This window comes from Leptodactylus fuscus, chromosome 2, assembly GCF_031893055.1.
Source record: "Leptodactylus fuscus isolate aLepFus1 chromosome 2, aLepFus1.hap2, whole genome shotgun sequence".
Classification (NCBI taxonomy): domain Eukaryota; kingdom Metazoa; phylum Chordata; class Amphibia; order Anura; family Leptodactylidae; genus Leptodactylus; species Leptodactylus fuscus.
This window is the reverse complement of record NC_134266.1, coordinates 270,986,290-270,999,391: the sequence shown is the minus strand read 5'-3', so window position 1 is coordinate 270,999,391 and position 13,102 is coordinate 270,986,290. Positions and strand designations below refer to the sequence as shown.

Genomic DNA, 13,102 nt, shown 5'->3' with positions numbered 1-13,102 from the left:
GATAAGTAACGTAATGTATGTACACAGTGACTGTACCAGCAGAATAGTGAGCGCAGCTCTGGAGTATAATACAGCATAAGTAATGTAATGTATGTACACAGTGACTGAACCAGCAGAATAGTGAGCGCAGCTCTGGAGTATAATACAGGATAAGTGATGTAATGTATGTACACAGTGACTGTACCAGCAGAATAGTGAGCGCAGCTCTGGAGTATAATACAGGATAAGTAATGTATGTACACAGTGACTGTACCAGCAGAATAGTGAGCGCAGCTCTGGAGTATAATACAGGATAAGTAATGTAATGTATGTACACAGTGACTGCACCAGCAGAATAGTGAGCGCAGCTCTTGAGTATAATACAGGATAAGTAATGTAATGTATGTACACCGTGACTGTACCAGCAGAATAGTGAGCACAGCTCTGGAGTATAATACAGGATAAGTAATGTAATGTATGTACACAGTGACTGTACCAGCAGAATAGTGAGTGCAGCTCTGGAGTATAATACAGGATCAGTAATGTAATGTATGTACACAGTGACTGCACCAGCAGAATAGTGAGCGCAGCTCTGAAGTATAATACAGCATAAGTAATGTAATGTATGTACACAGTGACTGCACCAGCAGAATAGTGAGCGCAGCTCTGGAGTATAATACAGGATAAGTAATGTAATGTATGTACACAGTGACTGTACCAGCAGAATAGTGAGTGCAGCTCTGGGGTATAATACAGGATAAGTAATGTATGTACACAGTGACTGTGCCAGCAGAATAGTGAGCGCAGCTCTGGAGTATAATACAGGATAAGTAATGTAATGTATGTACATAGTGACTGTACCAGCAGAATAGTGAGCGCAGCTCTGGAGTATAATACAGGATAAGTAATGTAATGTATGTACACAGTGACTGTACCAGCAGAATAGTGAGTGCAGCTCTGGGGTATAATACAGGATAAGTAATGTATGTACACAGTGACTGTACCAGCAGAATAGTGAGTGCAGCTCTGGAGTATAATACAGGATAAGTAATGTATGTACACAGTGACTGTACCAGCAGAATAGTGAGCGCAGCTCTGGAGTATAATACAGGATAAGTAATGTAATGTATGTACACAGTGACTGTACCAGCAGAATAGTGAGCGCAGCTCTGGAGTATAATACAGGATAAGTAATGTAATGTATGTACACAGTGACTGTACCAGCAGAATAGTGAGCGCAGCTCTGGAGTATAATACAGGATAAGTAATGTAATGTATGTACACAGTGACTGTACCAGCAGAATAGTGAGCGCAGCTCTGGAGTATAATACAGGATAAGTAATGTAATGTATGTACACAGTAACTGCACCAGCAGAATAGTGAGCGCAGCTCTGGGGTATAATACAGGATAAGTAATGTAATGTATGTACACAGTGACTGTACCAGCAGAATAGTGAGCGCAGCTCTGGTGTATAATACAGGATAAGTAATGTAATGTATGTACACAGTGACTGTACCAGCAGAATAGTGAGCACAGCTCTGGAGTATAATACAGGATAAGTAATGTAATGTATGTACACAGTGACTGTACCAGCAGAATAGTGAGCACAGCTCTGGAGTATAATACAGGATAAGTAATGTAATGTATGTACACAGTGACTGTACCAGCAGAATAGTGAGCGCAGCTCAAGGAGTATAATACAGGATAAGTAATGTATGTACACAGTGACTGTACCAGCAGAATAGTGAGCGCAGCTCTGGAGTATAATACAGGATAAGTAACGTAATGTATGTACACAGTGACTGTACCAGCAGAATAGTGAGCGCAGCTCTGGAGTATAATACAGCATAAGTAATGTAATGTATGTACACAGTGACTGTACCAGCAGAATAGTGAGCGCAGCTCTGGAGTATAATACAGGATAAGTGATGTAATGTATGTACACAGTGACTGTACCAGCAGAATAGTGAGCGCAGCTCTGGAGTATAATACAGGATAAGTAATGTATGTACACAGTGACTGTACCAGCAGAATAGTGAGCGCAGCTCTGGAGTATAATACAGGATAAGTAATGTAATGTATGTACACAGTGACTGCACCAGCAGAATAGTGAGCGCAGCTCTTGAGTATAATACAGGATAAGTAATGTAATGTATGTACACCGTGACTGTACCAGCAGAATAGTGAGCGCAGCTCTGGAGTATAATACAGGATAAGTAATGTAATGTATGTACACAGTGACTGTACCAGCAGAATAGTGAGCGCAGCTCTGGAGTATAATACAGGATAAGTAATGTAATGTATGTACACAGTGACTGTACCAGCAGAATAGTGAGCGCAGCTCTGGAGTATAATACAGGATAAGTAATGTAATGTATGTACACAGTAACTGCACCAGCAGAATAGTGAGCGCAGCTCTGGGGTATAATACAGGATAAGTAATGTAATGTATGTACACAGTGACTGCACCAGCAGAATAGTGAGCGCAGCTCTGAAGTATAATACAGCATAAGTAATGTAATGTATGTACACAGTGACTGCACCAGCAGAATAGTGAGCGCAGCTCTGGAGTATAATACAGGATAAGTAATGTAATGTATGTACACAGTGACTGTACCAGCAGAATAGTGAGTGCAGCTCTGGGGTATAATACAGGATAAGTAATGTATGTACACAGTGACTGTGCCAGCAGAATAGTGAGCGCAGCTCTGGAGTATAATACAGGATAAGTAATGTAATGTATGTACATAGTGACTGTACCAGCAGAATAGTGAGCGCAGCTCTGGAGTATAATACAGGATAAGTAATGTAATGTATGTACACAGTGACTGTACCAGCAGAATAGTGAGTGCAGCTCTGGGGTATAATACAGGATAAGTAATGTATGTACACAGTGACTGTACCAGCAGAATAGTGAGTGCAGCTCTGGAGTATAATACAGGATAAGTAATGTATGTACACAGTGACTGTACCAGCAGAATAGTGAGCGCAGCTCTGGAGTATAATACAGGATAAGTAATGTAATGTATGTACACAGTGACTGTACCAGCAGAATAGTGAGCGCAGCTCTGGAGTATAATACAGGATAAGTAATGTAATGTATGTACACAGTAACTGTACTAGTAGAATAGTGAGCACAGCTCTGGAGTATAATACAGGATAAGCAATGTAATGTATGTACAGAGTGACTGTACCAGCAGAATAGTGAGCGCAGCTCTGGGGTATAATACAGGATAAGTAATGTAATGTATGTACACAGTGACTGTACCAGCAGAATAGTGAGCGCAGCTCTGGAGTATAATACAGGATAAGTAATGTAATGTATGTACACAGTGACTGTACCAGCAGAATAGTGAGCGCAGCTCTGGAGTATAATACAGGATAAGTAATGTAATGTATGTACACAGTGACTGTACCAGCAGAATAGTGAGCGCAGCTCTGGAGTATAATACAGGATAAGTAATGTAATGTATGTACACAGTGACTGTACCAGCAGAATAGTGAGCGCAGCTCAAGGAGTATAATATAATACAAGTTATAGGACAGTACCATTGCACCTTTCCAGTCCATGCACTATACTATATATTTCTCTTGCAGGTAATCTGATATAACACTGTTCACACAATGCCATCTCTAATATCACAGGCCTTGTTTGGTGACATTATACATGTAGTGCAGATTTCCAGTATGTGTTATCTCAGGGCTCTCTGTTGTATATACATTGACCATGTTCTTCCATTACTGATCCTTGGTCTCCTCTCTCTTTTTGCAGGAGTTCTGCTCGGACCCTCATCTTTTTGTGGACGGTATCAGCGCTCACGACTTACACCAGGGTCAGGTGGGGAACTGTTGGTTTGTGGCCGCCTGTTCCTCTCTCGCCTCCCGGGAGGCGCTATGGCAGAAGGTAAGAGGATCAGGGTGTCTTTATGGACCTTAATCCCTGCACTGGGGTATAGTCGTGCTGGAACAGGGGTACTATACTCTTACTATGGAGCATAGATATTAAAGGGGGTTTTACGGCCCCAAATTGATTCACCATACTGAGGACCTGTCCATAGGGTAGGTCCTCAGTATGTGATCGGTCAACGTCTGACATCCGATTGAACTTCCCCAGAACCACCACTATACAGTGTACATGGCTGCTGCACCGCTCCTATTACTCCTGCAGGTACATCCTCGAAGGGTTAACTGCTGACCACCTGGATGTATATAGTCATTGAGTGGCTGGCAAGTACCTAAAGAGGACCTTCACCCAACCCCAGCTGTTTTTCTCCTTTCATAGTCACCCCTCCACTGATTCCGGCACCATTGGAACTTTCTCTCTATCCCCCGCCATTCCTGAGCAGTCGTTGCTTTTAGTTTTTGTGACCGCAATGCCATTAAAGGCTCTGTACTGTCAGGAGAGCAGTGTCCATCTCTGATTGGAGCTCAGAATCGCGCCCCTTTCTGGTTCGGTCTGACTATCTATCTATCTATCTATCTATCTATCTATCTATCTATCTATCTATCTAGCTATCTATCTATATATCTATCTATCTCCTATCTATCTATCTATCTATCTCCTATCTATCTATCTCCTATCTATCTATCTATCTATCTATCTATCTATCTATCTATCTATCTATCTATCTATCTATCTCCTATCTATCTATCTATCTATCTCCTATCTATCTATCTATCTATCTCCTATCTATCTATCTATCTCCTATCTATCTATCTATCTATCTATCTATCTATCTATCTATCTATCTCCTATCTATCTATCTCCTATCTATCTATCTATCTATCTATCTATCTATCTATCTATCTATCTATCTATCTATCTCCTATCTATCTAGCTATCTATCTCCTATCTATCTATCTATCTATCTATCTATCTATCTATCTATCTCCTATCTATCTATCTATCTATCTATCTATCTATCTATCTATCTCCTATCTATCTATCTATCTATCTATCTATCTATCTCCTATCTATCTATCTCCTATCTATCTATCTATCTATCTATCTATCTATCTCCTATCTATCTATCTATCTATCTATCTATCTATCTATCTATCTCCTATCTATCTATCTATCTATCTATCTATCTATCTATCTCCTATCTATCTATCTATCTATCTATCTCCTATCTATCTATCTCCTATCTATTTAGCTATCTATCTAGCTATCTATCTATCTCCTATCTATCTATCTATCTATCTATCTCCTATCTATCTATCTATCTATCTATCTATCTATCTATCTATCTATCTCCTATCTATCTATCACCTATCTATCTATCTATCTATCTATCTATCTATCTCCTATCTATCTATCACCTATCTATCTATCTATCTATCTCCTATCTATTTAGCTATCTATCTATCTAGCTATCTATCTATCTCCTATCTATCTATCTATCTATCTATCTATCTATCTATCTATCTCCTATCTATCTATCACCTATCTATCTATCTATCTATCTATCTATCTCCTATCTATCTATCTCCTATCTATCTATCTATCTATCTATCTATCTATCTATCTATCTATCTCCTATCTATCTATCTATCTATCTCCTATCTATCTATCTATCTATCTATCTATCTATCTATCTCCTATCTATTTATCTATCTATCTATCTATCTATCTATCTATCTCCTATCTATCTATCTATCTATCTATCTATCTATCTATCTATCTCCTATCTATCTATCTATCTATCTATCTATCTATCTATCTCCTATCTATCTATCTATCTATCTATCTATCTATCTATCTATCTATCTCCTATCTATTTATCTATCTATCTATCTATCTCCTATCTATCTATCTATCTATCTATCTATCTATCTATCTCCTATCTATCTATCTATCTATCTATCTATCTATCTATCTCCTATCTATCTATCTATCTATCTATCTATCTATCTATCTATCTATCTCCTATCTATCTATCTATCTATCTATCTCCTATCTATCTATCTATCTATCTATCTATCTCCTATCTATCTATCTATCTATCTATCTATCTATCTATCTATCTTGTGATGTAATCGTTGCGGGCCGGATGTTTCTGGTCCTTGTATTATCACAGATCGCCCTCGTAGAGGTAACCATGATCTCCTCTCTGCTCCATCCGTCAGTCTTTATGGGTTTATATGTCATTCATCTTAATCACTACTAGCAGATTTGTCCCGCCTGCCACTGCAGGGTCTACGTTGCGAGGCCGGTCCTGTGGTTATTGAATCCATGTGCTGGTTGATCAGATTCTCAGTTCCTTTGATTTACGTATTTATTTATAAGCTGCAGCGTCTGGTCCCCGGGGCCCTCCCTTATGGGTCACACATGTCTCCAGACAGCTCATTACATTGGCTTTCCTGCCCAGTTGCCTGGAGGCTCTGCGGTGCCCCCTATCTCCCGAGACCGCTGTTTACTGTTTATTCCAAGTTGTGCCTCTCGGTGACGGCTGCATCATCATCAGTCCGGATGGAAAACTGCGGCTTCTGTTTCCATTAAATAAATGAAGATACAAACAGGGAACTGATAGGAATAACGGGGAAAATGGCCGCCTGTATACACTAGTGGTGGGCAGCGATGGGGTAGATTTATTACAACAGGGTCTCCCACATTAGTGCATTACAGTGACCACCCATTGTGTGTTAGGTGCAATACCTCATGTCTCCTGCGGTGGCACTGCAGAGAAATCACACACTTGCTGTCAGTTCATCTGATCGCCAGTGATTTCCATAAAGAAGGACTTGGAGAGCCCCTTTTTGCAGGGGAAAGGTAACGTCACGAGTAGTTTCCTAGAATGATATTTAAAAATAGGGAACGCTGTCCGATCTTCATGCCAAGGGGGATCCGGCACTTGTGCGGCCCTCCAGATCTGAGACCATCTCCTTCACTAGGTTACAAACAGGAGATCCTTCAGACCATAAATGAATAATTTGTGTTGCTACTCTACAGCACCAGCTCTGCTACATTTACACCACGAACTCTGTTCTGCCGATCAGTAGGGGCCGTACAAAATGTGCCCTTACCAATCACACATCGATGGCCGATCCAAAGGACTGCTGGTTCCTGAAACAAGACATGGGGCAAAACAATGGCAACCGGCCAAAAATGCCAATGGTCTGGGCTTGTCTGAGTCTTTTTGAGTTCGACCGTGGTAGGCAGAAGCCACTTGTGGGTGAAAGGGCAAATTTTTTTTTAGAAAGTCTTCATACTTATCTGATACGTCTCCATTCTTTACTAGGAACTTATCCTTATGTTCTACAACATCTTTATAAGACCTCCCTTTAAAGTTGACCTGAAGAACCTTGGTGTCTATCATGTGATCATGGCCCACTAAAAATTTGGGGTTCTAACCTCCACAGATCAGGGGGTCTCCTGTCCCTTGCTTAAAGGTAGTGGTCGTCACTAGAGTACTGCCGGAGATAGCCAAGCTCAGCCATCTCCACCAGTCCTATAGACTTGGAGTGGCACGTTGAGGTGCACCCGTGACCACCTCGCCTTTCCAATTGGGAAACTGTTAGATGGCCAGTTTTAGGAGCCCCACCTTAGTCATGGATTTGGGTTTCCCAGAGGAATCCAACTACTGAAATACAGAATCATAACCTGTAAACCTAGCCCAAGGAATGACTAAATAGAATTTCAAAAAGTTGACAAACTCAAAGACCTTCTTCCGTTGGGCGATGACTCTCTAAGATGTCTACACACCCTTCTGGACAGGGTTTTCCAAATGGGGCCACCACTCTAAGAATTCTTCTGGTTGTCCGGAGCCTAGACTAAAGGACAGTAATTACTTTGAGATGGCAAGAAGACGATGGTGGTGGTCAGGTACTTCTCCGGTACGATGGACTCTGGACACTATTTTGTTGTGGAGGAGAAGACTTGTTCGGTTTTACAGTAAAGGCATCTTGGTTACCGATTCATTACTGTTTCCTTTCTCCCCGCGTCATGTTTCTAAGGTGACATCCACGTAAAGCTACTCCCTGTAGATGTATTTACATAAGCTATTACGTGGTTAAAAAACCTGCAAATTAGGCAAGAGAGCATCCTCAGGAATCCTCCAAGGACACGTTGCCTCAATGAACTGAGGTTGCTTAGCACTCCTGAGCTGGAGGACAGTGAAGAGAAGAGAAATCTGTCTTCCGTAGCTCAGTTTTATGTTGTCTTCCAAGACATCAAGACCTCTCGAAAAGTTCCATCCCCTAGAAGACTAAGGACCATGGCGAGCGAGGCATCAGAACTCGAGCTTGACTTCACGGAAGACAGCCAACTCACCAAGTGCATGCGTATACGAGCCCTCAGCCTCCAGCAGAAGAACGCCAAACCCCAAGACGGTGAAAAGCTACTCAAACCCAACGAGTACGTTTATCGGTTGGACTTCAGCAAGCAGAAATTGAAGTTTTTGTGGTGGAAAGTCCAACTTAAGACTGCCGGGAAGATCGTCATCACTGGAACGTCCCAACATTGGACGCCAGACCTCACCAACCTCATGAACAGACAACTTCTGGAGCCTTCAGCCATCTTCTGGAAAAAGACTGATGATGATGAGATTGAATGCAACGAGGCCGATGCCCAAGAATTTGGGGAGAGGTTGTGTGAGCTCGCCAAAATTCGGAAGGTTATGTACTTTGTCCTGACTTTTCTTGATGGTACTGACCCGGGAAGTGTCGCTTGCTCGGTGGGGTTCAAAGCATGAGAAGATTCTCCAGTGAGAAGAAACCAGCAATATGGATAACTTAAGAACCTTGTGTATCGGTCTCAAGCAATAACAAGTTTCTCACCCAAGTGCAACGTTGTCGCCATGATATTTGTGTCTATGTCTTGTATTCTAAGTATGTTTGCTGTTATTCATGTGAGGGTTGTGCTTGTACCATCACTCTAAAGGGTGTGAATACATTTGCAACCTATTATTAAATTGCTCCAATGCATCGGAATCGAAAATTGATACAACGTTGCCATTGGTTTACCTTTAAAATCTCCTACCGTTTTGTGTATACAGGTCTCACGCCAACTTGATTCCATAGTTACAGACGACAGTCAGAACCTGTGTAGTCTGAACGTGCAGACGCGTTTCTGTCCTAACTCCAATCCCTTGCGTTTCAGATTAAAAAGGAACAGCGATGTAGTCTGACTTAGGTCTGCATAGGAGGTGCATACATAAAACGGTAGAAGATTCTTAATATAGACCTCAATTTCGATTTAATATGCGTTGTATAAATATACAAAAGTTTAGGAACCCCCCTTTAAAATGTAAATTTCAAAATTCTGTGACCAAAAAAACAAGATTTTAATTTTTTGGTCCCAGTCTATCTTATGTAGTTGTGTACCAAAAAAATGTTGCAATGTTTTTGATTTTATCATTAAATTTTGTCAGAAATTCCTATTTCTTGAGAATCCTCCGCGGGCACAGACCTTCACTCTCCTGCAGGATTTTCCGATGGTAAATTGCTCAATTTTGGTAAAATTTGCCTGCTTGAGCATTTCACGCGGCTCATGTGGGAATCGTCAGACGTCGGCTTAAAATTCTCCAAATTTATCATTAAAAAAATCAAAAATTGAAGACAATTTTTTCTTGTTTTTACACGTTATTGCTATCGCTCTATAGTACAATAATCAGAAATATTCAGTCTATTGATATGTCACGCAAAATAAATTTCTTTTTGTACCTCTTTTTGTGTTTCGATTCATTTCTATACTGCAAGTGACGTTGATGGGGTATTAGTTTTTGCATTATGCATTGGAGGGTCAAATTAGCAAAATTTTAATAGGTTTTTATAAAAATTTTCACCATTTATATTCTGCATGCATTCTCCTACATTGCAGGCCGCGCAGTCCCATTCAGGATAAAATCTGTCAGACCAGAATTCGGCAAGATTGGGGTCTTATGAGCCCTCTTTGGAAGGGAGCGATAGAAGCTGGGGACTGAGCCATCAGACGGCATCTCTGACAGATTTTACAATGATGGGAACTCCGCAGCCTGCAATGTATAAGAATGCATGCAAGTCAAACTTTCTGACTTAAAATCTATTGAAATTTTTTTGAAACCCCCAATTGGTTCATCTCGCTTCATTGTGGTAGATCAAGGTACAGCCCAAGTGGGGCTGTTTTTTGGAAAAATCTTGATGATATAACTTACCAGGGCTTATGGACCTCATACAGAAGACCTCTCTACTCAGGACCAATATCAATGAGCCAGATCGTAGGGCTGCGGCTGCTCTGGCAGATTTGAGATGTCCATATAATAAATGGCCACCATGTCTTGTCGCATTGAAATGTGGCGCTCCAATGGTGACCTGTCCCGCCCAGTGCACACCCTCTGTCCCACCCAGTGCACACCCTCTGTCCCACCCAGTGCACACCCTCTGTCCCACACAGTGCACACCCTCTGTCCCACCCAGTGCACACCCTCTGTCCCACCCAATATATACCCTCTGTCCCACCCAGTGCACTCCCTCTGTCCACACCCTCTGTCCCACCCAGTGCGCACCCTCTGTCCCACCCAGTGCGCACCCTCTGTCCCACCCAGTGCGCACCCTCTGTCCCACCCAGTGCGCACCCTCTGTCCCACCCAGTGCGCACCCTCTGTCCCACCCAGTGCGCACCCTCTGTCCCACCCAGTGCGCACCCTCTGTCCCACCCAGTGCGCCCCCTCTGTCCCACCCAGTGCGCCCCCTCTGTCCCACCCAGTGCGCCCCCTCTGTCCCACCCAGTGCGCACCCTCTGTCCCACCCAGTGCGCACCCTCTGTCCCACCCAGTGCGCACCCTCTGTCCCACCCAGTGCACACCCTCTGTCCCACCCAGTGCACACCCTCTGTCCCACCCAATATACACCCTCTGTCCCACCCAGTGCGCACCCTCTGTCCCACCCAGTGCGCACCCTCTGTCCCACCCAGTGCGCACCCTCTGTCCCACCCAGTGCGCACCCTCTGTCCCACCCAGTGCGCACCCTCTGTCCCACCCAGTGCACACCCTCTGTCCCACCCAATGCACACCCTCTGTCCCACCCAATATACACCCTCTGTCCCACCCAGTGCACTCCCTCTGTCCACACCCTGTCCCACCCAGTGCACACCCTCTGTCCCACCCAGTGCACACCCTCTGTCCCACCCAGTGCACACCCTCTGGTTATAACCTTGTCTTTCTCTGGTACTACATGGAAATGTCTGGTTTCTGTAGGCAAAATTTTCTATTTGCCCGAGGTGCCAGGAGCCAGATCCAATGGATCATTTAAAGGGATTCTACCATTAAAATCATTTTTTTTTTTTTTTTTTTTTTTAAGAAAAGCTATTCTTCTCCTACCTTTAGATGTCTTCTCCGCGCCGCCGGTCCGTAGAAATCCCAGTTTTCGTCGGTATGCAAATGAGTTCTCTCGCAGCACTGGGGGCAGTACCCAGCACTCAAACAGCACCGGGGGCGTCCCCAATACTGCGAGAGAACTCCCCATTGCCACTTCCATCTTCTTCAGGGATGACCTCTTCACGCGTCTTCTTCCGGTGCTCGGGGTCAAACTTCTAGGCCTTGGGCCTTAGTAAGTGAGCGGCCATTTTCTTGTGGCCTGTGGGCCAGGGGTAGAGCTGACTGCGCATGCCTACAGGCCACAAGAAAATGGGTGCTTACTTACTATGTAAGCGGCCATTTTTCTTGTGGCTGCAGGCATGCGCAGTCAGCTCTGCCTGAGGCCTAGAAGTTTGACCCCCAGCACTGGAAGAAGACGCGTGAAGAGGCCGTTCCTGAAGAAGATGGAGGCGGTGCTGGAGATTTCTCTCGCAGCATTGGGGACACCCACAGTGCTGTTTGATCGCTGGGGCCCGCCCCCAGTGCTGCGAGAGTACTCATTCGCATACCAGCGAAAACTGGGATTTCTACCGAACGGCGGCGTGGACAAGATATCTAAAAGTAGGAGAAGGATAGCCTTTCTTAAAGCTATTCCTACGCGTGGTCTACAAAAATATGATTTTAATGGTAGAACCCCTTTAAGATGGGAGTCATTGCCTAGAATGCCTGGTCTATTGAAGAGGATTGGGGGAGAGCTGCTGCTAGGATGAGGAGCCTAACAGTCCGAGACAGGTCTGATCTGAGATTTTTTTAAAAAGATCAGGAAAGAGAAGAATTTTTTATATAGCAAGTCGTGGCATATGACGTATGGTGTGTAATGACTGGCTTCTTCATCGGATCCCAAAGAGTAGGACCACCTCCGATCATAAAATCTGGCCTTGTATTCCAGCGCTCCGACACCCCCACCCCATTATATAAGAATACATGACGTCTTGTTTACGTGTAGCAGGTAATGGAGCGACTCGTATAATACATAAAACATCTGCTTTGTCGCCGGCAGCCATTTATCATCACTTGGCGGCAGATGCTTACCGCAGCACTTTTTTTTTTTTTTTTCTTGGCTCCTACAATATGGAAGCAGCTGTCAGTCGTCTCCCCGTTCCGTACGCCATTCAGACATACTTGTATTCTCAGCAGAAATTGGCATAAGCTTATGATCAACGGCGTCATCCTCACTTGTAGCCGCTCATCCTCCTGAGTATATTGTAGGGTTTAAAGTATCAATACGGGACAGATCTCTCGTATCCAGGACGTAACGCACCATGACGTTGTGTCTCAGATCGCCTCTGAGAAAGAGGATCAAAAGTTACAAAGTATAAATGTAACGAGTTCTAACTGAAAAGAGGTGGAGCTTCACTATAAGGGTGGGGCTTAGTTTTGGGTGGCGCCAGCTAGAATCGGAACCATAGAATGAGGTTTTGGTTACGTTTTAGCTGAAAACTAACGCAGCAGACTCAAACCCCATTTCTCTTAAAGGGATAGATCTACACAGAGGGGTAAAATGAGGAGATCCTTAAAGGGAAGGCGCATTAACCCTTCTCCATTTCCAAATTCAGGTCATTCCCAACTGGAAGGAGCAGGAGTGGAATCCCGAGAAGCCGGAGAACTACGCTGGGATCTTTCATTTCCATTTTTGGCGTTTCGGTCAGTGGGTGGACGTGGTCATCGATGACCGGTTGCCGACTATCCATAATGAGCTGATTTATTGTCACTCCAATGATCGCAACGAGCTGTGGTGCGCCCTGGTGGAGAAAGCTTATGCCAAGTATGTCCCAGTGGTAGACAAATC

The 13,102-nt window shown here is 43.5% G+C and overlaps 2 protein-coding genes across 2 annotated transcripts in view; both read left to right on the top strand.

Moving 5' to 3' along the window:
- CAPN5 (calpain 5) overlaps positions 1-13,102 on the top strand; it is a 60,777-nt gene that overhangs the window by 24,518 nt on the left and 23,157 nt on the right. Inside the window, exons 3-4 of the mRNA XM_075266242.1 lie at positions 3,753-3,884; positions 12,870-13,078. Coding sequence (XP_075122343.1) covers positions 3,753-3,884; positions 12,870-13,078 — 341 coding nt within the window. The remainder of the gene's footprint in view (positions 1-3,752; positions 3,885-12,869; positions 13,079-13,102) is intronic.
- OMP (olfactory marker protein) lies at positions 8,037-8,740 on the top strand. Its single transcript, XM_075266255.1, has one exon. The coding sequence runs from the start codon at positions 8,197-8,199 to the stop codon at positions 8,671-8,673; it is 477 nt and encodes a 158-aa protein (XP_075122356.1). The 5' UTR covers positions 8,037-8,196; the 3' UTR covers positions 8,674-8,740.